This window comes from Loxodonta africana, chromosome 4 (assembly GCF_030014295.1).
Source record: "Loxodonta africana isolate mLoxAfr1 chromosome 4, mLoxAfr1.hap2, whole genome shotgun sequence".
NCBI lineage: Eukaryota > Metazoa > Chordata > Mammalia > Proboscidea > Elephantidae > Loxodonta > Loxodonta africana.
In genome coordinates this window covers 12,189,939-12,216,195 of record NC_087345.1, presented here as the reverse complement: position 1 = coordinate 12,216,195, position 26,257 = coordinate 12,189,939, and the positions used below count along the sequence as shown (strand labels likewise).

Below are 26,257 nucleotides of genomic sequence, written 5' to 3'. Positions count from 1 at the left end.
CGTGTTACATATTACACTAAAACCAGCATTAAAAGTGCTTGCACAATCATGCTGTGAATGATGATAGCACTGATGATGCTGGTGGAAAAAAAACAAAACAAAAGCAATCTTTAGCCTAAGATGAGTAAGGGGAAAAAATGTGAAACAAGCAGAGAGTACAGTATCTTCTGATCAGGAAATAATTTTTAACACAGGAATACAAGAAGAACAGTACTGCCTTTTTTCCCCTATGTGGAAATAATCTGAAATATTTATTTTATACATCAGACAAGAACAGAGCTAAGCAAGCCAACTCTACAGCATTACAAAAATCATCCATTGACCAGTGTTAGATTTCAATGCAACCCGCACAAGGGTCACGTTGTATAAGATGTAGCAGGATCTCTGCTGCCCTGCGAAGCACATCCAGTCCCCTGCAGAGGTCCTACTGCAAGACTGGTGGTCCCAAGTTTTATTACTGAAATAAATCTTTTTTTTTTTTTTTAAAATAAAGCATTTAAAAAGATCAAAATGTGTCAGTAACCCTCTTTCCAACTTTATCTTATTGAAATGGATCATACTCGTTTCTGCCTGATAAACCTTTATTTTACTCAAGTTAGAGTAAAAAATCTTCCATACTTAAATTTCTCTTCCTTACCCAACCAATTCAAAGGAAAAAAACCAAAATGATTAGTAAAGAAAAATGTAGGAATTAACACACCCTTTTTAGATATTTTTAAGGTTTAAAAAGTGTTTAAAGTTTGTAATTCCTAACAGGAAAACATTATCTGAATACCTGAATGGCAAACCACTGTAAAATATCTCAGCGCATGTGGGGCAGCCGGTAAGGATGATCTTCAAAGCGCCCCCCTCCCCCCCAGCTTTCTTGATGAGAAGGTCGGAGGTACACTGGTTTGTATTATTGCGACATCCATTAAGTGATCTAGGTTGCTATGCCTTCAGCAAGGGCTTTCTTTATTTGTCAAAACAGCATTATGCTTGGCCTCCAAATTTGGCTGACAATTTACTGATGAGATTCATAACTTTTGGGTTACTCTGGTATTTCGACATATTTGCTGGATTCTGGGCCACATCCTGGAAGGCCACCATAACTTCTGGATCCTGTAAAGAGAAGTTTGTTTTTGTTTTTTTAGTATTTAAATTCTATCGGGTCAACACCTCTTTATTTAGACCTATAATTTTGACATGGCTAAGTTAACTGGGACTTGACTTGTGATCAACCAGTAGATAACAAGTCCTTAAAGTATACTTTAAAATATCTCATTATGGATAACTTACAGCATTATTTCAATTACTTAAATATTATTAATGTATACTTCAAAGCCAAAGTCTATTAAGTCACTCAAACTAGATAATCAAAATGAGCATGTATAATTCTGATACAAAGAAAAGGACGTCAGATATGGTAACTGCCAACGGTTACTGGAGTGCTTCCTATAAACCAACTTGTAAAAGCTTAAGCTACTCACTCTCGAAAAAACAATGAATACAATTACTACGTAACTGGCTATTTGGTTAATTCAGAAACATAAAAAATGAGTAAGAGTAACCTTTGTCTCCACACAGAATTATGAAAGAAACATCTTAAGAATACAAAGTTCAACTTTGTTCTTCCAAGTCTCACCTGCATGGCTGCAAGAACCTCTGGGTCACTAAGAATCTCATTGAGCCCCGGCATTCCTGCCATTCCAGGCATGCCCCCTGCCATTCCAGGCATTCCTCCAGGGAAATTACCAGGCACTCCCCCAGGAAAACCACCTGCAAGAATAAAAGGAAGAATTGTATAGATACTCACTGAACTCACATGTAGCCTTATATACTATTTCCTGCCAATTAAAAATACTATACACACGAACGTGTGCACAAGAAAATAAGGATGTCTTATTTTTAAAGATGTCTGAACATTCTAACTAGATAGAATGAGGCACAAGTTGTAGCTTCTAATTTTCTCCTAAAAATTAGGCTGTAAATCAGACTTTGCTCCCTTCTAAGATTTTCTTTCTACTAATCAAACTGCTGAAAAAGAAACTAATCTTACCTTAAAAACAAAGGGAAGACTAACAGTCCCTTAAAATTATAAAATCAAAAAACCAAATACCTTTTTATTATTTAATATTATTTGTATCCATTTAAAGGTAACTGATACTAGACTTTAGTTTGCTGCTGCTGTTTTTTCAATCTGTATTGCTCTAGAGCAGTTACTCCTTCAACAACTACCAGAAATGCTTGTTTCAAGAGCCTGGGGATTCCTGATCTCTGCCCCAGGCAGGAACAACATCTCTGAAAGAGAAACTGGAAATTTGAATTTTTATTGAGCACTCCTCGTAATTCTTCTTTACACCGAGAACAACACTCTGGGGAAAAGAAAAAAAGTTGCGTTCTGTCAGCACATCGTTAGCTTTTTCACTACCATAAACCTATGTGTCCGTTAGAGATACTTGGAAATCAAATGTGTCCTACAGATCAAAGGTAACTAAAAGTAAAGCCATATACAAGAAAAAACACATAAAGTCATTTTCATCTGGTTCGACAATAATTAAAACATGGCCATAAATGACAATAACAGAAACCTAAGGAAATCTAAAGAGACCTGAAAACAGCTTCAAGCTATTCTTCCTGGCCCTACTGACTCGAAAGCTTCGAAAAACTGGTTTCTACCCATAAAAAAAATTACTGGCTCAAACCATAAATACTTAAGACAATCTGCATGTCAAATTTAGATAACAGAAATCTACCTAACAAAAAACTATCTCTATTACCACATTAGTGGTCATTTTCTGTAACAAAGATATCTGACAATAGGTTTTATTTTAAACAGGAAGCAAGCTATGAGCTAAAAAATAAATTAAAAAAAAATTTTTTTCCCCCTTTGTCTTCCAACAGCAAGTCATCTACAATATTTGTTCTCCCCTTTTTCCACCAAACTAGAATTTTAGTTGCTGGGCACATGACCTTTCACAATAAAAGCTGTATTTTCTAGCCTCTGTAAGTTATAGCCAGAGCCATAGATGTATAGGTGGTGTGTAGCTGCTTCTATAAACCTTAAGAAAAAGCTAGTTACAATCAAAGAGCTAGAGGCAGCTGATTTCTCCATTAGAATCAAACTCTTCTCTCATCTCTTCCCGGTCTTTATATAAATTTCATACTGCCTTATTCAAAGTATTCAATAATTATTTTCTAAGTGCCTTTTCTTCCTCTTCTACCTGCATCTTAGGCCTCTAGGTACCAATCAAGAATACAGCTTGGCCTCACTAGAAATTTCTCATCACCTGACATTTTACAGGAAAGGGAAGTGTATTATTTCACACTGGACTCACAATATTTTTTATTCTAATTAATTCCATATAATGCCTTTACCTTAGGGTCCTCGTGAATATCAACATACAGAACAAAATTCCATTACGGCAATTTAGACGTACTTAGGTTACAGTCTTTTAATAAAGTACAACGCTCAGGCCTGAATCAATGGTAACTACTAAAAATATATATAGTACTCAAATTGTGAGAAGAAAATATACTATATTGTCATTAACAGAATTTTTAATGAGAATAAACTTTCTAGAGGTTAACACTCTAAAGACTCTCCAGTGTTCCAGGGACAAATGGAACTAAATGCGATACATATATTTGAACCCCCAAATAAAAACACCAAACATTTACAATACTAACAGTTGTTAATTTTTCTTTATGCATACCTGGAAAAGAGCCATACTGAGCTCCTGATTGTCGTCTGGCTTCTTCCTCCTTTAATTTAAAAAAGAAATACGTAATAGAGAATTAGAAAGTCTGCTGTCGCTCTAACCCTATCCAGGCAAAACCATAAAAAAAAAAAAAAGTACAGAACAAGCTAGTTAGAGAACTTATGAGAATAACAAATTTCAAATGGCAATACTGGACTCCAGAATACACCCCACACCACCCCTGAAAAAAACAAAACAAAAAACCTTCGAACTGCATCCTCAATGACCATTATTCTTGGTAATGATTTTCAGCAAAGTACGTTTCCTTTTACGCTGGGGAAAAAAACCCAGGGAACTGACAGTACTAATATGCCAACGTTTAAGAAAACTGTAAATTCTAACTTTTTTAAGAACTTGAAAATGAAAGCACATGGCTAAATTACTAACGCTAAGGCCCTCTGTTTCCCAGGTTCATCGCTTCCTTATTATCTCTATATAACAACAAACATGAGTAGAGATTTACTGATTCGTTTCTGCTGGTTTTTAAAAAATTATTATAATTTTATTAAAAGAGAAAACGTTAAGATATACAAATTTGAGACTGTTCCTCTTATTCAATATCTTTGATACTCAGTTATATATCATAATCAAGGAAACAAAAATTAAACTATGTAAAAATTACTTTTAAAGGTTAAAAACTATAATCCTAAAAATAAATCATGATATTTAATAATACGACAAAAACATTAGGATGTAACGTTATGTAATCGTAACAGTTTTAGGACCTTCAGTAATGTTGGAAATAAACAGGTGGAAATTAAAACACCAATGCAGAAAACGAACAGCATTAAATTAGGAGGAACCATAAGAAGGGCAGCAGAAACACTGAGGAGGAATATAATTTTTCTTTTTCATAAATTTTCTATGACTTTGTAACTACTAATAAAAAAACGACTACAATCAATTTTAAGTAGCTACTAGACGGCAGTGAGTTTAGTTTGCGGAGTCTGTAATTAGAACAGTAGGGATCATAAAAAGTAACAAATCAGGACAAGCATCTTCAAGAAAATAAGTAACGATACTGCCGAGTTTTAATTACTTGACTGGCAAAAATCCCTGGTATTACAAGGGCACAAAATAGAGTGTCTTGAGAAGACTAAGTTGGTGAAACCTAAGCTCACTTAAGAATTTTAAAGACTAAAAACATTCCCAAGAGTTAATGAGCCCCTCTCCCCCTTAAAATAGCATTATTAACCTATAGGAAGGAGCCCCAGTGGCATGGTGGTTAATCACTCAGCAGCAAACAAAAGGCAGGTTGATGGTTCAAACCCACTAGCTGCTCCACGGTTGAAAGATGTGGCAGTCTGCGTTCGTCAAGATTACAGCCTTGGAAACCCTATGGGGCAGGTCTACTCTGTCCTATAGGGCCGCTGTGAGTGAGAACTGACTCAGTGGCAGTGTTTTTTTTTTATATCCTACAGAACTACAGCCAGCATTAAATATAGGAGCCAAGAATTACAATGGTATCCCAAAAACTCTGATCTACTGTATTTTCCCTCCATGGCTTAAGGACAAAAACTTTACCCTCTGGGCTCTTTCATGTTCTTCGCGAGCCTTCTTAACCCTTTCTATTCTTTCTTTGACCTCTCGCTCTTCACGTTTTCGCTCATACTTTCTCCGATGCTCTGCAATTTTCTGGGCCTAGGGGGAGAAAAGTGATAAAAAAAGTCAGTCTCTCCCAAAAGCTGAAGAAGGACAACATGAATCAACAGTTTTGTTAAGAGATACTTTTCTTTGTGTTTAACTCAATACACATTTCTGAATAATGACAGTTAGAAGATTTACCTTATAGAAAAAGACTTTACATCATTCAGGGTTTAATAAGACCAATCCCTATTGTACGAGGCACTGTGAAATAGAGAAAAGACTCTGGGATTTGAAGTTAGAACTGCTACAATCTCAAACAACTAACTAGCTCAAGAATGACAAATACTTTACAGATTGCACAACAATCCTTGCCTGACAGCTTCTACCAGCTGCACGGTGTAAAGGATTCAGGAGTTACACCTAAGTTCAGCAGGAACGCGTACCACCAGTGATGCCTGCCATGGGAAAGCAAAGACTGGGAACACACATACCCGGCATTTGCCACAGTCTAACTACACTTAAGTTTCCCTACCGTTAAAGGCGGGTAAGGGGACTAGAAGGCAGACTCATAGAATTGCTATACGGATTAAAAGAAAACGTATTTAAATATGCGCACCAGGCACTGGTACATTGTCAGTACCGAATACCTGGCAACTATTATTTATTCAGAGGAAAAAAAAAAACAGATTCATATTTAACCATTACTGCACTTTGTTCATGATTATTTTTTAAGAACCTCATGTTCTAGAATAAAATATCTCACAACAGTCTTGTTGAGTAGTCCTGTTATGAGAAGAAAAATCACATGAAGTCTCTGGTGGATGATCAGTTCAATAGAATTTTTACTATCTTAAATCCTCTGGGAGTAAATTCTGGATAGGTTAACTTCCCACAAAACTGAAGAATTTACCATTTAAGAGGGTTAAAATTGTTTTAATTAACAATTTTATTTCAGGGGATATCTAGGTCAATTGGCATAGCAAAGTTTATTAAGAAAATGTTCTGCATCCCACTTTGCTGAGTGGTGTCTGGGGTCTTAAAATCTAGCAAGCAGCCATCTATGATGCATCAACTGGTCCCAACCCACGTGGAGCAAAGGAGAGTGAAAGAGCACGAAAGACACAAGCAAAATATTAGCCCAAGAAACAGAAAGGGCCACATAAACCAGAAACTCCATCAGCCTGAGACCAGAAGAACTAGATGGTGCCACCAATGACAGCCCTGACAGGGAACACAACAGGGAGTCCCTGATGGAGTGGAAGAAAAGTGGGGTGTAGAATTCAAACTCTAGTTAAAAGACCAGACTTCAAGGTCTGACTGAGACTGGAGGGACCCCAGAAGACATGGCCCTTGCCAACTCTTCAGACAAAGGTTAGACTGAACTATAAGACAAAAAATGATAGTGGTGAAGAGTGTGCTTCTTGGCTCAAGAAGATACATGCGACTAAATGGGCAGCTCCTGTCTAGGAGCAAGACAAGAAAGAAGGCAGAGTGGGACAGGAGCTGGTTGAATGGACATGGGAAATATAGGGTGTAGAGGAGGAGCGTGCTGTCACATTGTAGGGAGAGCAACCAGGGTCACATAATGTGTGTCTAAGTCTTTGTATGAGAAACTGATTTGAATTGTAAACTTTCACTTAAAGCGCACGCGCGCGCACACGCACACACACACACACACAAAACCCATTTCAGATATCATCTTAAAACAGAATACTCTAGCTTCTGGATTCAATATCATCATTTAGAAAAAGGTTTAAACTTACTAACTTCCATAGGACCCTCATGCTTTATACAGTGGCTATACATACATTATACATGGACAGACCAGATGCATTCCTGGCTATTGTACAGATTTTCTATTTCTTTCCTTGCTATAAGCCTGATGCCCCCTTTTCCACATCTAATTTTTTGGTTATAATTCCACTATAGGTTTACAAACAAAGTAACAGAGCTTGCTATAAAACAGCATGAGAAATCAAAGTATAAAACCCTAGAAAGATTTCCTGAGTTGAGTACAAAACTTCAGTGATTACAGACTATGTAACTTCCGAAAGTTTCTTTCTTCTCATCTGGTTTTGAGGTATCTGGTTTGCACGAGGGGCTAAGTACCAGAAATATAACTGCACTGACTCCCCTTTCTCTACTTTACATACCCTCGGTTGAACTTCCTTCAGCACTGCGCTAGCATCTTCATCATAGTCCAGCTTACAAGCAAGGGCCAGATCATGTGCTGCTTCTTCCCAATGGCCCAGAAGTCTGAAACAGATTTAAACTAATTTTAGCATTCTGTATACATACTGAGCTAAGTGACATGGTGTTTTCCTTCTTTATTATAAAAAACGATTATTATAGAAGTTTAAGTTAAATTTTCAACTATAGATTTTCACAAACCAATTCAATTACTATGTTGGTTTATCTGCAAAAACTTGCAGGGGTTTAAATTTCCTCTATGATAAATGTAAAGATACTGTTTTATTAAAACAAATGCTTAAAAATGAAATTAAAAATAAAAATGCTTTTTTTAAACTGCAAATACGGTAAAGGCTGTGAAACTGGAACCTGTGTAAGGTGGAAACCTGTCAGAGAAAGAAAACTCAAATATTTTCTACTAATACAGAGTGATATAAAAGAAAACATGTACCCTGTAAAAGGCTCAGAAAAAACAAGGCAGTCCAACTGAGTTCCAGCTCTCACAGACTTCACTGTATCATGAAATTAAAAAAAAAAAAAAAAAGAGGTATGTAGACCATTAATTTTCAGTTCATCAAAAGCAGGATTAACATGATGGATACTTAGCATATGACCTTCTATATAAGAGAGAAGGGGAAACAATACACATGTGTGAAACTTTGTTGATAAAAGCAGCAAAAGATAGATCTGAAGCTAAGGTTGGTGGGGGTAGGTAAGAACACGACAGAGGAGCATGGCAATGGAAATGACATCTGTCTGCATTATCTCTTCACTCAGTTTTAACTTTTAAATGTGTAAATGTTTCACACTCAAAAAATAGAATTAAATCAGAAAAGAGGGGCGAAGAAAGCAAACCCTAAACCTGAATACAATCAGAAATACAAGAGGCTAATTGTGTATCAAACGGATAACATAAACAGAAAAAAAACAGAACTCTGACAGTGTACGTCTTATGTGAGGTACACTCTATGGACAAAATAAGCAAAAAAAAAACTCTGAACTTTATTTAGCTAACCTGTTTTTCAAGGTATCATAATTCTAAAATGATTTTACGTATACTGTAAGAGAATACAAGCAGACCTGGGGTGCAATGATTAAGAGCTATGGCTGCTAACCAAAAGATCAGCAGTTCAAATCTACCAGCCACCCCTTAGAAACCATAAGGGCAGTTCCGCTCTGTCTTAGAGGATCACTATGAGTCGGGATTGACTCGACAGCAATGCGTCTGGAACATTTTTTTAAGAGAATGATACAGATAAGTAAACATATTAAGGAGAAAGATTTTCACTGTAGGAGCCAAGTGTCAAAAAGAAAAACATTTAATGTTAAATTTTAATTGGAAATATCAGTACAAACTCACCATTTCATGAAATTTAAAAAAAAAAAATCATGACAGTTTTTTTTTCTATGTCTCTCAACTGAAGCAGAATAACATCTCAGAAACAATAAACATACTTGGTGTCCAAATTTTTGTTTCTAAATACCATCCCCTTGGAAACCCTGGTGGCATAGTGGTTAAGTGCTACGGCTGTTAACCAAGAGGTAGGCAGTTCGAATCCGCCAGGCACTCCTTGCTAACTCTATGGGGCAGTTCTACTCTGTCCTATAGGGTCACTATGAGTCAGAATTGACTTGACAGCAACGGGTTTGGTTTGGTTTGTTTTTTTAAATACCATTCCCACTAAAATGAACCACGATTTCTTAGAGAAATGACTGATTCCAAGTAGGAGCAAGCAAAGTACAAGATGAGCTTGTGCTATCTTGTACCAGAAGACAAAGAAATGCTCAAAGATTAATGGGGTCTCAAAAGGATCAAAAGCAATGCGTGTGAACTTTTTCTATAGCCACATATCGTTAGTATATTTTACTCTAACTTTTTATCTATCTCTTTGACATGTGTGTGCGTAACCACGAGAGCTATTGTGAGTCACCTTTTCGACTCCTGTAACATGCTGTCACTGGACAACCCATTCCCCCAAGCCACAAGCAATTGTATGTGTAACATTAAGTCTCACCCTAGAATGACTACGAACCTGGGTTATTTTGGGTCTTAATTTTCCCCTTTGATTTTTCAGGTGACCTAACAGTGACTAAAGTAGTTTCACATTAATGTATTCCTTTTATAATTAATACATTATTTGTTCAGTATTAAGTTACAAAGACAAAGTCCGAAAATAAGAGAAAATTTCTAAGAACGCTCATACCACTCTCTCCTTAAAGGTTATTTTGAGAAAAATCCTTACCTTATACTTGGCTCTATATGGTCAAAAAATGTTAACAGCAGCTTTTAAAAAATTTTTTTGAATGGAAGGAGTGAAAATCATTTTTATTTCCGTATTTGTTCCCTATAAAATTCTCTAGGTTCTTTATACAGAACACAAATTACTTTGGCATTAAACCCTCAGGCAATTTTATTAAAACAAAGCGTAATAAAATATCACATTTAAAGTTGAAAGAGTTCTAAAAATAATTAAATTCTCTTATTTACCTGTGTGCTTTCCCTCGCCACTTGTAAGGCTGAGCCGAATCAGGATTAATTTCAATGGCTCTGTCACAATCTCGGATGGCAGCATTTGGCTTCTGTAATTTGATGAAGACACTAAAAAATAAGTGTGACATTAAAAGGTATTCATTTCAAACAGTAACACCTTTGGCATCTCCACAGAAGTAATTCTAATTAAACAAATGAGCTGCAATTATTCTCCAGGGGATGCTTTTTGGAGTCCTCACCTGGCTCTCTTAGCGTACAGAATGGCCAAGCGAGGATTCAGTTTGATGGCATCTGTGAACAAGTCGATGGCTTTCTGTAGTTCACCTAAAGTAAAACAAAAGTTATTCAGAAATATTCAGAGAATAAAATATAATAATCCTATTGGTCTTTTACCCCAGTAAAAAAAAGACTGGCGTCCAAATTAATACACAAAAATGGCTCTTCAAAACTCTTCCATTGTACATCACTCAAGACACATTAATTTTTTGGTATATAACCCTCTAAATAGAGCAGAATGCCATATTTTAGTAGAACCATTTTTTTTTTAATTAAGAAAAAAGTAAAAGGATAAAATCGATCTAAAGGGTAAAATAAACTAATTTTATTTTATTAATTTTCTTTTAATCACCAAATTAAAAGGATAAAAATTTAACTTACAAAGGGAAAAGTACCCATTAAATTCACAGGGCTGATCTTTTTTTAAAAAAATTTCCTATTTCAATTCACAAGAATGGCAGAAAAAGCACACCAAAATTCATTCATTGTATCCCATTTTCATAATCAGCTTCTTTGTATAACAGTCCCTTAAAATGAAATCATTCAACAAATAAAACATACCATAGAAATAAAATGGTTCTTCGCACTAAGTCCAAAATAAGTCTTGGTCAAAGAAAACTTGAGACAAGACAAACAAGGGACTTTAAGTATGGTATTACAAATTATAACACGAGGATGTCTAACAAGCAACTAGGACCTACCATGTTGAAAAGTGAACTTCTAATGCCTACCCCACTGCCAAATTTACTTGCCATTCCTATCTTCCCAAGTAAATAAGGCTGCATGTGCCTGGGACCTGAGTGCTAGAGCAATGAATAATTGGTGAGGGAAAAAGGATAATGGAGGGCTCTTTCATATTCTGTAGATTTGAACTTTTTCATAGTCAGCATGTGTTAAATGACCCATTACGGACTGAATTGTGTCCCCCTCCTCCAAACTTATATGTCAACTGAGCTAGGCCATGATTCCCAGTATTGAACGGTTGTCCTCCATTTCATGAGCTGATGTAATTATCCTCCATTTTGTAGCCCTAGCGTCTATGCCTGTGGCTATGATGCCATTTGAGAGTCAGCTGTTCATTATGTTAACGACGCAAGGTTGTCTGCCTCAGAGTGGGTTTTAACTCATAGCGGCCCTGTGTAATATAGAACGAAACACTGCCTGGCCCTGCGCCATCCTCACAATCACTGCTATGCTTAAGCCACTGTTACAGCCACTATGTCCGTCCATCTCATTGAAGGTCTTCCTCTTTTTTGATGACCACTCTACTTGATCAAGCATGATGCCCTTCTCCACATACTGGTCCCTCCTGATAATGTGTACAAAGTATGTGAGACGAAGCCTTGCCATCCTCACTTTTTTAAAAAATAATTTTTATTGTGCTTTAAGTGAAAGTTTACAAATCAAGTCAGTCTCACATATAAACTTATATACACCTTACTACATACTCCCATTTACTCCCCCTTAATGAGTCAGCCCGCTCCCTCCTTCCAGTCTCTCCTTTCATGACAGTTTTACCAGTTTCTAACCCCCTCTACCCTCCCATCTCCCCTCCAGATAGGAGATGCCAAGATAGTCTTAAGTGTCCACCTCATGCAAGTAGCTCACTCCTCATCAGTATCTCTCTCCAACCTATTGTCCAGTCCAATCCATGTCTGATAAGTTGACTTCAGGAATGGTTCCTGTCCTGGGCCAACAGAAGGTTTGGGGCCTGTGACCGCCGGGATTTTTCCAGTCTCAGTCAGACCATTAAGTCTGTTCTTTTTATGAGAATTTGGGGTCTGCATCCCACTGGTCTCCTGCTCCCTCAGGGGTTCTCTGTTGTGCTCCCTGTCAGGGCAGTCATCAGTTGTGGCCAGGCACCATCTAGTTCTTCTGGTCTCAGGATGATGTCGTCTCCAGTTCATGTAGCCCTTTTCTGTCTCTTGGGCTCATAATTACCTTGTGACCTTGGTGTTCTTCATTCTCCTTTGATTTGGGTGGGTTGAGACTCATTGATGCATCTTAGATTGCCGCCTGTTAGCATTTAAGACCCCAGACACCACACTTCGAAGTTTTCTTAATAGAATTTATTTTGCCAATTGACTTAGATGTCCCCTGAAGCCATAGTCCCCAAACACCCACTCACCCTTGCTCCGCTGACCTTAGAAGCATTCAGTTTATTCAGGAAACTTCTTTGCTTTTGGTCCAGTCCAGTTGTGCTGACCTCCCCTGTATTGAGTGTTGTCCTTCCCTTCACCTAAAGTAGTTCTTATCTACTATCTAATCAGTAAGTAACCCTCTCCCACCCTCCCTCCCTCCCCCTTCTCATAACCACAAAGGAGTGTGTTCTTCTCAGTTTAAAACTATTTCTCAAGATCTTATAATAGTGGTCTTACACTACATTTGTCCTTTTGCATCTAATTTCACTCAGCATAATGCCTTCCAGGTTCCTCCGTGTTATGAAATGTTTCACAGATTCTTCACTGTTCTTTATCGATGCGTAGTACTCCATTGTGTGAATATACCGCAATTTATTTAACCATTCATCTGCTGATGGACACCTTGGTTGCTTCCAGCTTTTTGCTATTGTAAACAGTGCTGCAATAAATATGGGTGTGCATATATCTGTTCGTGTGAAGGCTCTTATTTCTCTAGGATATATTCCTAGGAGTGGGATTTCTGGGTTGTATGGTAGTTCTATTTCTAGCTTTTTAAGGAAACACCAGGTCAATTTCCAAAGTGGTTGTACCATTGTACATTCCCCCACCAGCACTGTGTAAGTGTTCCAATCTCTCCACAGCCTCTCCAACATTTATTATTTTGTGTTTTTTGGATTAATGCCAGCCTTGCTAGAGTGATCACCATTCTCACTTCTAAGTCGCATTCTGGCTGTACTTCTCCCAAGACAGATTCGTTAGATTTTCTGGAAGTCCATGGTGTATTAGGGTGGAATGTATCTTACCAGAGGGTGTGAAGTCACCACTCTTATCACCCTTATTCAAATCACGCCCTTCCCTGAGTCATCTTTTATCTTACAAGAGATAAAAGGAAGGAGAAGCCAAGGAACACCTAGCTCAAGTTGCATAAAATGGTTTATAAAGAAAATGTTCTACATTCTACTTTGGTGAGCAGCACCTGGGGTCTTAAAAGCATGTAAGAGGCCATCTAAGACACTTCACTGGTCTTGACCCTTCAGGAGCAAGGAAAAAAAATAAGGATACAAGGTAAAGATTAGACCAAAGGACTAATGGACCACAACTACCATGGCCTCCACCAGACTGAGTCCAGTACAACCAGATAGTAGCTGGCTACCACCACTGACTGCTCTGACAGGGATCACAACAGAGGGTCCTGGACAGAGCTGGAGAAAAATGTAGAGTGAAATCCTAAAGCACAGAAAGAGATCAGACTTACTGGCCTGACAGAGGCTGGAAAAACTCAGACAGCATGCCCCCCAGACACCCTTTTAGCTCAGTGATAAAGTCACTCCCGAAGTTCACCCTTCAGCCAGAGATCAGACAGGTCCATAAAACAAAACGAGACTAAAGAGGCACACCAGCCCAGGGCCAAGGACTAGAAGGCAGGCGGGGACAGGAAAGATGGTAATAGTGAACCCAAGATCGAGAAGGAAGAGTGTTGAACATGTCATGGGGTCATTAACCAATGTCACAGAACAATGTGTGTACTGTTTAATGAGAAGCTAGTTTGTTCTGTAAACCATCTAAAGCACAATAATTAATAAACAAATAACTAAATAAATAAAAAGAAAGAAAAGCGAACAAAGATAGGGGCCTCAATGCCACCAAGAACAGATGAGAGCAAAGTGCATCCTTTAGACCCGTGGTCCCTGCTCTGAGAACCTCCTAGAACCAGGAGTATTTGTTGGCATTGCTTTGAATGTGTTAACTTGGAGATACACCAAAATATTATCCTTTCCATGAACGTTGTATGTATCTCCAAATTTCTTCATCATCTTTTGTGTTCTTTAATAGAATTTTAATTTTTCCCACTCTTGAAAGTCTTCTGTAATCGTAGAAACTAAACTTCATAGGTGCACTTTCTGTTGTGAATGGTATCTTATTTTACTGTGTATTTTAATTGATTTTTGCTGATGCAAAGGCACTTTTTTTTATTTTAATCTTGCCTTTAAAGTACTTGACAAGCTTGTTAAACTGTCTTACTGTCGTTTCCGCTGGGTTTTCTGTTGTCGTTTGTCGTTAGGTGCCGTGGAATCAGTTCCAACTGATAGCCAGCTTATGTACAACAGAACGAAACACTGCCCGGTCTTGTGCCATCCACACAGTCGTTACTATGTTGAGCCCATTGTTACAGCCACTGCGTCATTCCATCTTGTTGAGGGTCTTCCTCTTTTTCGCTGACCCTCTAATTTACCAAGCATGATGTCCTTCTCCAAGGACTGATTCCTCCTGACAAATATGTCCTGCACTAAAGAGAGACTTTGTCTACATGCTTCCTGATCCTGACTTACAGCCTGTTGATTCTGATCCTGAGATGTACCTTGTTCCTTCATCAATGACTTAACTGTAAGTATGGTCTGAGAGTTCTGTGCAGCTACTGCAACCAGTTATCAAACCCAGGAGAGAAGTAGAAAGGACCAAGGGAATGATAGGTGGTGTGAGAATTGGTAAAAAGGTTGGTGAATGGAGGCATGTGTGACTGCCACGTTATAGGGATCAGCCCTAGGCTGATTCTGGTCACTAAACCCTCCAAACTTAGACAGGTTCTGACACTATTATTACCACTAGAATTTTACAGAAGGGGCTTGCATGTGTTATTGGTATTAGCCATAGTACTCAAATTTACAAATTGTTTCTGTACTACTTTATTTGAAAGCCCTTCAACTTTTTAAATCCATTTCTTGGAGGAAAACACCACGATACCGTCAGGAAAGCAGAGGCTTTGCATCAGACAGGTTAGGATCTGTCCACGACAGAGGCAAGGTAACTGCTATCCAGGTTTCGGCCTCTAGATCAATGGGGAAGGGGTGGGTGGAAAACATTGTAATACACAATAAATAGGAATTATCTTCAACTTTTGCGCCATTTAATCATTAGTGCAATAGAGAAAAGAATATTCAGACTACCACAGAAATGTAGAAGAGAAAAAGCTCACTCACCATCATTTAGGGCATCAATGGCAGCCACTTTCTTATCATTTGCCTGATCCATCATCTCTTCAGTTACCTAGGGAGAAAATGAATGTCAACTTAGAAGATAAAACAAATAGAAGGAAGCAATTTGGATTTCTCGAGGATGAAGGTGTCACAATCCCCATTTTCATTCATTCTTCTCTAGTCTCCAGGGAGCAAACAGTAATTATAATAACTCGTTAATAAAAAATTATACACAATGAACTTTTACTTTTTATATTAAACAACAAATCTCACTCCCTACACTCGGCTCTAGACATGAATACGAAAACCCAACCTCCTGACTAAGAGGTTAAGCTAGTTCTTTTTAGACTTGAATCCTCAGGAGAGAAAGGTCTCATTTCTTTGATCCTGCAAACGTCTACTGAGCACCTATACTAGACGGAACAAACACTGTACAAGATGCTGACAGTACAAAGATCACAAAAAAACTGCTGCCGTCGAGTTGATTCCAACTCATAGTGACCTTACAGCACAGAGCAGACCTGCCCCATGGTTTTCAAGGAGTGCTTGGTGGATTTGAACTGCCGACCTTTTGATTAGCAACTGTAGCTCTTAACCACTACGCCACCAGGGTTTCTGTACAAAGATTAGTAAGAACAAAACCTTAGAGCAAATGTCCTACCTAAAATGCAAAGTGGAGAACCAGTTTCTTTAACATTAGGAGGAAAAAAATACCCACCCTATCACCACTATTACTCAAAATATTACTGAAGGGGTAAATTCATTAAGAAAATTATCTGTACTGTTAAGAATTGGGGGGGGGGGGGGGAAGCCACAAACTGTATTTATATCTACCTAGAAAACCCAAAAAACAAATCTGTCTTAGAAGAAGTGCAACCAGAATGCTCCTTACAAGCAAGGATGGCAAGACTACATCTCACATACTTTGGACATATTTGTCAGGAGCAATCAGTCCCTGGAGAAGAACATCATGCTTGGTAAATTAGAGGGTCAGCGAAAAAGAGGAAGACCCTCAACAAGATGGAATGACGCAGTGGCTGTAACAATGGGCTCAACATAGCAACGACTGTGTAGATGGCACAGGACCGGGCAGTGTTTCGTTCTGTTGTACATAAGCTGGCTATCAGTTGGAACTGATTCCACGGCACCTAACGACAAACGACAACAGAAAACCCAGCGGAAACGACAGTAAGACAGTTTAACAAGCTTGTCAAGTACTTTAAAGGCAAGATTAAAATAAAAAAAAGTGCCTTCGCATCAGCAAAAATCAATTAAAATACATAGTAAAATAAGATACCATTCACAACAGAAAGTGCACCTATGAAGTTTAGTTTCTACGATCACAGAAGACTTTCAAGAGTGGAAAAAATTAAAATTCTGTTAAAGAACACAAAAGATGATGAAATTTGGAGATACATACAACGTTCATGGAAAGAATAATATTTCGATGTATCCCCAAGTTAATACATTCAAAGTAATTCCAACAAATACTCCTGAAATATGTTTTTGATAAACCTTTAAAAATAACCAAGAAAAATGTACTTTACCAAATAACAAGACAACCTACAAAGCCAAGATAACGAAAAAGAAAAAAGGAGAAGAATTCTGTTTACAATATGGTCCACATGAAACCTTGAACAAGACTAAAAACCTTTAAAAATCCATCTGGGACCTAGCAAGAAAATAGAAATCCTCAAAGACCAAGATTAAATAAAGGCTGAAATACAACAAGGTAGATTTTACCCTTGTAACAGGTATCAAACCCTTGTGACCTTACAATTCTGTTTTTGAAGATGGTGCAGGTCACAGGAGACACAGATACAGCTGAAGAGAAGGTAAGTGGTCTTATCAACACCCCCCAAATAAACATGGAACTCCAAATGCCTATACCTACGAGCATAATAGTAAACCAAAAATAAATCTGTCTCACATTTAGGGACGGTCAAGTAAAGAGGAGGAAAAAAACGCTCCCTGAAAATTCGTAAGTACCACCAGTTTTTCATGTGGAACTCACATTTCCTGTGTAATAAAAGAAAATAAAATAGCATGCTGAGACTTTAAAGTGGTCCTCAGTTAGTAGTGCCAACTCAGAGCCCTGACGGAAGCAAATACACCCCTCTTTGGAGGAACACACCTTCTACTCAGGCCTCAAAAACTTTTCCACAAGAACACATGGTCAAAATATATCTCTGTCTCTGTCTCTCTCTCTCTCTCTCTCACACACACACACAACCCACAAATAAACTAAGTACCTCAATGAGCAAGACCAAGAAAAAATTATGGAAGAATAAGACCAGCAAGAGTTCAAAAAAGAATATAATGTATTTAAAATAAAAGCTAGTTCTGAAAATTGGTAAGGAGGAAAACACTTACAAATAAATAGATTCTAAAAAGAACAAAAGTAAATTTTTCAAAATGAAAAACAAAAATTCAAGTTCAAACTTCAATGAACAGCAGACTAGACATAGGAAGCACTCATGATTTGGCAAACAGGTAAGTAAGTCTAATACTGTTTTCATTAACTAACCAGGGCTCCAGAATGAGAAAGAAAGAGGCAGTATTCCAAAGAGGCAACAGCTGAAAATGATCCAGTGCTACAGGAAGTTAACAGACCTCAAATTTAAGACACTCTGTGGCTCCCAAGTAGGATAAATTATAAACCTAGGCACATCAAAGCGAAACAGCACCAACAATAAACAGAACATATTTTTCAAGATCCCTTTTTTACAAACAATAAGTACCTATATTTGTTTTTAACAGAAATGCACAAGATCATTATGGAGAAAATGTTAGTAAGTTACGAAAAAAACACTCAAGAAGACCTAAAATTCAGACACACACCACATTCACTGAGAGTTAATCTCTACAGTGAGGAGATAGCAAGACTTAGTACAAAGCTATGTTATGAATTGAACTGTGTCCCCCAAAAATGTATGTCAACTTGGCTAGGCCATGATTCCCAGTATTGCGTGACTGTCCATCATTTTGTGATCTGATTCTGCCTCTATGATGTTAATGAGGTGAGATTATTGGCAGTTGTGTTAATGAGGCAAGACTCAATCTACAAGATTAGATTATAAGTCAATGTCTTCTGCAATGTGAGAAAGAGAAATGAGAAGAACGACGGGGGACCTCATTACCACCAAGCAAGAAGAACCAGGAGCGTACATGGCCTTTGGACCCAGGGTCCCTGCACTGAGGAGCTCCTAGAGCTGTTGAAAGTTGATGACAAGGACCTTCCCCCAGAGCTGACACAGAGAGAAAGCCTTCCCCTGGAGCTGGCACCCTGAATTTGAACGTCTAACCTCCTAAACTGTGTGAGAATATATTTCTATTAAAGCCATCCATTTGTGGTATTTCTGTTATAGTAGCACTAAATAACTAAGACAAGCTTTATAAGACAATGTAGCGTTACTACACGGAAAAAAAATAATCAGACGAGTAGGAAAGAAAGCCTCAAAACAGACCCACACATATGGAAATGGTATATTCTGGCACTGCAGATTGGTAGGGAAAGGAATTCTCCAATAATGGTGCTGGCAAGGAGACCAAAGGTGAAAGGCAAAACCATGAAATTTTCATAAGAAAAAGATTATTATAGCAATTACAACCTTAAGGTAATTAAGCATAAATATAAAAGATCAACAATATTAAAAAAAAATTGTTTATTGAGACAACAAAGTAAAAAGACAAGTCACAAAGTAGTAGAACGCGCAGTGCAGCACATATACACAGTAAATTAGTACCCAGAATATAAAATGAACTTAGAAAAAAACCCACTAGAAAAATGGGCAAAACATCAGAAAAGACTTCATGAATATCTGTGAATGACCAATAAACATTAAAATATGCTCCTTATTAGAAATCAAGAAAATGCAAATTAAAAGCCACAAAAACATACCATTTTTCACAGTAAGACTGCCAAGAATGAAATCTGCCACTAACATGTTGATGAGAATACAGACCAGCCACTTTCAAACTGCTACAGTGTTTCTCATTGCTTTTTTTCCACTATCAATCCCCCTAAGGAGTCTTTTAAAATTTTTTTCCCTAATTTCCACCCATCTTGGATTTTAATACCACAGATATACTAAACCCGTTGCTGTCGAGCCAATTAGAGCTCACCATGACTCTACAGGACAGAGCAGAACTGCCACACAGGGTTTCCAAGGAGCCACTGGTAGATTCAAACTCCTGACCTTTTGTTAGCAGCCAAGCTCTTAACCACTGCACCGCCAGGGCTCCACAGATACGCCACATATGTGCTAATGTGGTACAATCCTTTGGAGGATCATTAACCATTATAATATCTAAGATTTTTTCACCCTCTCCCTGACAATCAATTTTCGCCACCTTGAAGGCAGACCATCCCTGTTGTGACAAAACCATTTTGGAAAACAACCCAGCAGTAGATAACCTACTAATAAGCACTTCCACTTGTAGGTATATTCTTTGTGATCTCTACTTTGCAGTCTAAAGAGCAGTGAAGTCAGATGCAAGCTGAAAGACAAGATAAAACAAAAAATAACAAGGATTTCAAAGACTGTCACATCGACAACTGTCAAAGATTGTCCTGGGAATTTTTACAAATATTTTAAGTAGCAAGATAAAATCCTTTCCTAAATGCCTAAACTTAGAGAAAATCTTAATAGGTGTTTTTTTTTCTCAAAGAGTCATGTCATAAAATTATTTAAAAAAATGGGACTTCCACATTCCTTACAACAAGCAGAACCTGTCACTGAACTTACCTCTACATTTTCATCTCCCATTTCTTGAGGGGCATCAGTGTCTGGTTCAATCACACCTTCATTGTCAATTTCTGCCAAAGTTGAGAAAATGACATTAAGACTTGTGATATACACTACAGTAGCCACTAGCCACATGAGACTATTAATATTTAAAATGTGGCTTAGAGCAATTGATGAACTGAATTTGCACTGATGACAAACTGTAAAATATTTTCCCATTAAGTACGACTTTATTGTTTTGGTGACACTGTATTTCACCTTAACTATCTCATTACATAAAATAGTTGTATTGTATTGTACTGCGAATGCTGGCCTGCACATAGCTCCTACTTACAGACACACATCAACAAGCCAGTCAGTCACCGTACTGATTCAGCTCCAATCATTTTTTCTATACACTGACGTAACACTATATTTTTTAGGAAATACTTTATGTAGACAGCAAAAATGAGTGATACTTTGATGTAAATCATAGTGAAACTGTAATTTTCATAGAATTAAATTATTTCAGTTTTTAAAGTATCAGTAGAGACCAAATTTTTTAACTTAAAATAAAGACAAACTTCTGAAGCAGAATCAAGTTTCAAAGCTAGTATTAAAAACAAAACAGTAAAGGAAGACACTGGAAAGAGGTAAGCTGCAAATGTCATGATGAATGACGATGGGAATTCGCTGCAGCAGAGCAAAACAAAGAAACTATTATATATTAAAAAAAACTTTAAGTAGACAATATTGACTCGTTTCAAACAAATTCATCATGAATTTCATACTTTCTCTTAGCAGTTAAAAAAAAAGTTAAAATTAGCCACCTAAAATTAGAATTAAACATCCAACAAAAAATTTTAAAGTTTTTAACAGGAACTGAGCTTTTAACTTCACCTACCTATGAAACAGCTTGTTTCACGCATGTTAAAAAAAAATTTTAGAAAAAGAGCTGATAAAAAAAAAATTACTAGTTATAGAAATTGTTAGAAAAGTACATTAAAAAAAAAAAAAACTTTACAAAAAGTGAAAGATCTTCAATTAAGTATCTGAACAACTGTCCACAGAATACAAGACCATTCCAACAATTTCAAAGTTCAATTAATTCATAATGTGAACAACTGTCAGTTTTTCTTTAGTTTTTAGATAAACTGTACTATGTAAGAAATTACCCAGTTAATATGTACACTATATTCAGATGAAAGGACTTCCAAATTTACAAAAAAATTTTGTGAATTTGTGGCCTTAAAAAAACAAAACAAAAACTCATGGCATAGGTATTTCTGAATCACTGCATCTGTTAAAGAACTTCAGCTAAATACGAAAAAGTTCATTTCTATCACTCCAGTTACCTTAGGTCTAAAGTTTGTATTTACAAATATTTTAAAACAAGAAACTGGTGTTTCCCTTGTTTCGTTTCACTGCGTGATACATACTGAAAAATATCTGTGATCAGTTTTCTGAAGCAGACTAAGGGTCACAGGTACACCTGCTGAAAATCATTCAGTGTACACGTCACTGCCAATTTCATGGAACTGTTCAAAGAACCTGAAGGCAATTAATTATCTTGCGTGTCTCTCCTGAGATGCATTGGTTGAGTCCTGGAAGAGTTGTATACAACTGTACTATCCTGTTAACTTCAAGATTTTCTTTGGGGAAAAAAAAATGTGCCTAATAATAAAGGACAAAAGATGGCAGACTGATTTGCGTTTTCTCACTAATACCACACCGCCTAGGACTGAGATCAACGTGAAGCCAAGGAAAGGAAAAGTCTGTCTGTGAACTTTTACCAATTCATGTTGAAGTTGAAACTTTTCATAATACAGCTGCTAACCAAAAGGTTGGAGGTTCAAACCCACCCAGAAGCACCTCAAAAGAAAGACATGGCATCTACTTCCAGGAAAATGAGCCACTGAAAACCCTGTGGAGAACAGTTCCACCCTGACACGCACAGGGTGCCACGGGCTGGAGCTGACCTGATGGCAACTGGTCTTACATGCGTAAAACACCCGGAATTTCAAATACTTACTATGAAAAAAAGGAAAATATTTCATTAATTATTTTTATATTACATGTTAAAATGTTTAGACATATCGGTTTAACTGAATTATGGAAATTAATTTCACTTGTTTCTTAATAAACCCAGTGAACCCAGTGCTGTCGATATTACATTTTTTAATTTAACTACTAGAAAATTTAAATTCCGTACATGGCTCACATTGTCTTTTTAAGAGCACTGATACAGCCAATTCAGTAAAAAGTCAACACAGAACCATATCAAAAGGCCATCAAACATAAACTACCATCTCCTCACCTAGATCACTTTCCTCACTTGATGGTTCCTCTGTCTTTATGTTTTCCTCCGGCTTCTTACTATCTGTTTTTTCTTCCTAGCAAAGAGAAGGCAAATGATACTATCAGTACTTAACAACACACCTGCTACGTATACCAATTAATGTAAATTTATATATAAACTGTTCACATTCATTATGTCCTCCTTGTTAACGCTCCCTTTCTTGTTTTCTTTCAGTAAACTTGCTCTTATTTCTTTTTTATAATTAAGTACAGGTCCAGTCCCTTATCTAAATGTCTTTGAATTACGTCTTTTGAATTCCAAGAAAGTTGGATTTTACAGAGTGAAAGTCACAGATATATACTTTCCTCAATAGGCACTGTAGCCCACAACTCTCTACAATCAAACATGTGGCTATTTCTGCAAAATATCCATAAATAAAGACTACAAACAGCCTCATGTCAGTTCAGGTCATGTTGTACAACCGAACACATTTACTAAAAATCTTTACATTTTAAAGGGCTTCTGAATTTTGAATTGCACATAAGGGACTGTGGAACTATCATACACAAACGATAATAACTGAAAAATTTAAAAGTACACATGATGGAAAGAAAATTTCTTTTCCACCCCATAAGCAATCAGTGTGGTTTCTCATGTATTTCATTCTAGATATTCCCTCTGTACATAAGACAACTCTGCACTTTGCCTTTTCCACTTAACAAAGCTCTATCTTGAAGAATATACCATATCAGCTGACCTATTCCTATTCATTCAACTGTACTACTGTGTCAAAAATTATTTATCTAGTTATTCACATTACTTCCCCTTTCTTAAAAATTAGAACCAAAGTCTCACCTTATTAAATATTTGTGAATCTCCACCACCTGCAAAGTGCTAGACACACTTGACACATACTGAGAATAACACCCATTAATTCTAAATAAAAATGCTCTTATTATAAGCAATTTTAGCAGAGATGTAGTTTAAACAATTTTGTTTTCGTCTTCATATATTGTAAAACATCCTATTTTGGCTCAGAAACCACCAAATTCTGATGACTCAACTAAAAGGAAAACCAATTGTTGCGTTTCTGCTTAATTTTTCTCATTTCAATTGATTATAGATATAACATCTTTTCATAGCCAAATAAATGTACTTATGTTTGGTGTTCTAAATAGTAAAACAGCAAATTTCCTCATTCCTTAAGACAGCTAATTGAAAACTTACGGGAAAATCTTTTAGACATGAAGGTAGAAAATGGGAGAACTGAGCATTTTGAGGAGGCACATTCTGAAAGAGTACATCTCCCCCTCGTCCCTAAACTTCAGCTACTGGCTACCTCTCTTCCTGATCTCACCTCTCCCCTCCAACACACACACGCTTTGGTAAATATCTCTGAAACATCCCTTTGGTGGTAAGGCAGAAAAAACTGAGAATTACTGATTTGGGTTACTTGTTCATTTACTGAGCAAATATTAAAAGGGTACCACTGTGCTAGGTGTTAAGGGTACAATGATAAAGACAACAGACACCTTCACAGGGCTTACCATTTACATGCCAGGAATATAACATACGTGACATTTATTGTAAAACATAGTAATCGTTCAACCCAAAATTCTCGTTTCAAAATTAGATTTCAGAGATTTGGTCTTATAATAGAAATTTTACAAACATCTTATCTCCAAGTGGACTTGCGGAAAATGAGGAGTGATAATTTGCAATCAGTAGTTAAAATAGATCTCTAAGAAACCTTTTAGTACTTTATCACTAAACACGCAAATGAAATTTATAACATACCTTGATATTTTCTTCTGATTTAGTTTTATGAGTAGCAGGTGGTATTTTACCACCCATGCTTGATAAGATGAGAAAGAAGATATTTGTTTAGAAAACTACAATTAACTAAGTCAAGCAACATCTTTTATGCCTAAAACAGAAAAAAAAATAAAAGTTAGACATTCAGATGGCTACAGATGGCAACTTTTTTAAAACCTTAAGAGTAAACTCTCAGTTAATTTGAATACTTTGATATTATGGTTAAGTTTTTTCAATTCTAAAACTTATTTAATGCACACTAATTAAGGAAAACCTAATCCTTTCCCTGCCACAACAAGCCTAACAAAGATGTACCTTCTCTATGCCCATTCCTACAGGAAAAGGGAAAGAGGCTGAGAAACCAGCAGGGAATGACAGCATCATTTTAGTTGTGGGTTTAGAATTCAATAAATATATTTGATTCCAAAACTGTAAACACGACACTTAGCAAGAATAAAAAAACTCAAACCAGTTGCTGTCGAGTCGATTCCGACTCAGGGCGACCCCATCTGTGTCAGAAGAGAACTGCACAGAGTTTTCAATGGCTGCTTTTTCAGAAGTAGATCACCAGCCCTTTCTTCCAAGGTGTTGCTGCGTGGATTCAAATTGCCAACCTTCCAGTCAGCAGCCAATCACAAACTACTTGCACCATGTAGTTCGGTTAAATCCAAATAGGCAGTTTATGAAACAACAAGGTGTAATAATTCAAAATGTTTGCTTGCTTTCTTTACACAGTATTCACCTGCCCCCAACATTAGACTTTCCCCTTATCTTCTACCCTTATCCTCCTGGCCTTGCAAACCCTTTTTTCCCAAACACTCTAAGGCAACACTGGGACTTACATGCAAATAACTTGGTGCAGACTAAGGCACATGGGCTCCATGTAAGAGTCCAGTGACTAGAATGTATCTAAGGCAACGCCACAGTAGCAAAATGTGCAGGTTACAAAGACTTTAAAATTACCTTAAGACAAAAAGGCTATAATTTACTCAAAAGATATACTAACTTGGAAAACAAAAAAAGAGCTAGGCTAAGGCACTCTAATTGTCAATTCTTCACAACCAAAGTTATTGTATCTATGTATACATTCATTACAGTTGGGTGAAACTTCTGGACTCAGGATATGCATACGATGAACTGAAAAGGACAGCAGTTTTCCAAAGGTCTTTAACCAATTTACACTTTCATTAGCAGTGCATGAGAGTCCCGGGTGTTCCACACCTTGGTAAACTCTCAGCTATTGTCCATCTTTTCCATGTTTAGCCATTCTGACAGATGCATAGTGGTATCTCATTTGTAGCCAAGTGTCTTTCGCCTATTTCTTGTCCGTTTTGAATAACCTTTTCTGTGAAGTTCAACTCTTATCCAATCTTCTACTAGATTGCTGGGGTACTTAAGAATTGGTTATGAGGGATGGAAGGGAAGGGAAAAGGGTGATGGAAAAATCTCATTAAGGGTACGTTTGCACAGCTGATTATTATAATTGCTGTCAATGAAAGTTGTACACCTATAAAAAGTAGAATTGTCAAAAGTTGTGTGATAGACATATTTACAACCATCAGAAAAAGTAACTACTAAGGCTGTTTATTTACGACCAAACACCTCATGGGATTTGGTTCCTTTTATTATGCTAAGCTGCAAATTCAGATGTTTTAGGTTTGAAGGTTTAGGATCATGTTTTCATGGGACATTCCAGTTAACTGCCTAGAAACATGTTTAGTGCTTCTGCTCTAGCTCTTAGTTTGTTGTGGAGTACCCTGGGTCTTAAAAGCCAAGTGGCCATTCAAGGCACAATGGGTTTCTATTCACCTGGAGCAACAAAGGAAGGGGAATCAGGAATAGGAGGACATGCAATATGTGGTTAATTGTCTCCATGATGCCCAGCTATCATGACTGAAAATTCTGGTCAATGATTCCATAGAAGAATCCTGATTAAAAGGAGAAAACGCAGAATTTCAAATTCTCACGGGCTCCAGATCCTCTGGTGCCATGGAGGATAAATGAACCCCTGAAACT

At 37.1% G+C, this 26,257-nt stretch overlaps 1 protein-coding gene across 1 annotated transcript in view; it reads right to left on the bottom strand.

Annotated features, from left to right (window-relative positions):
- Positions 1-460: 460 nt before the first annotated feature.
- The window catches only part of ST13 (ST13 Hsp70 interacting protein), a 29,468-nt gene continuing 3,671 nt past the window's right edge, over positions 461-26,257 (bottom strand). The window contains exons 2-12 of the mRNA XM_003419748.4: positions 24,224-24,281; positions 22,445-22,520; positions 20,149-20,219; positions 15,404-15,470; positions 10,248-10,332; positions 10,006-10,116; positions 7,481-7,583; positions 5,265-5,381; positions 3,696-3,744; positions 1,625-1,758; positions 461-1,101 (exon numbers count right to left, since the gene is read on the bottom strand). Coding sequence (XP_003419796.1) covers positions 973-1,101; positions 1,625-1,758; positions 3,696-3,744; positions 5,265-5,381; positions 7,481-7,583; positions 10,006-10,116; positions 10,248-10,332; positions 15,404-15,470; positions 20,149-20,219; positions 22,445-22,520; positions 24,224-24,281 — 1,000 coding nt within the window. The 3' untranslated portion in view covers positions 461-972. The remainder of the gene's footprint in view (positions 1,102-1,624; positions 1,759-3,695; positions 3,745-5,264; positions 5,382-7,480; positions 7,584-10,005; positions 10,117-10,247; positions 10,333-15,403; positions 15,471-20,148; positions 20,220-22,444; positions 22,521-24,223; positions 24,282-26,257) is intronic.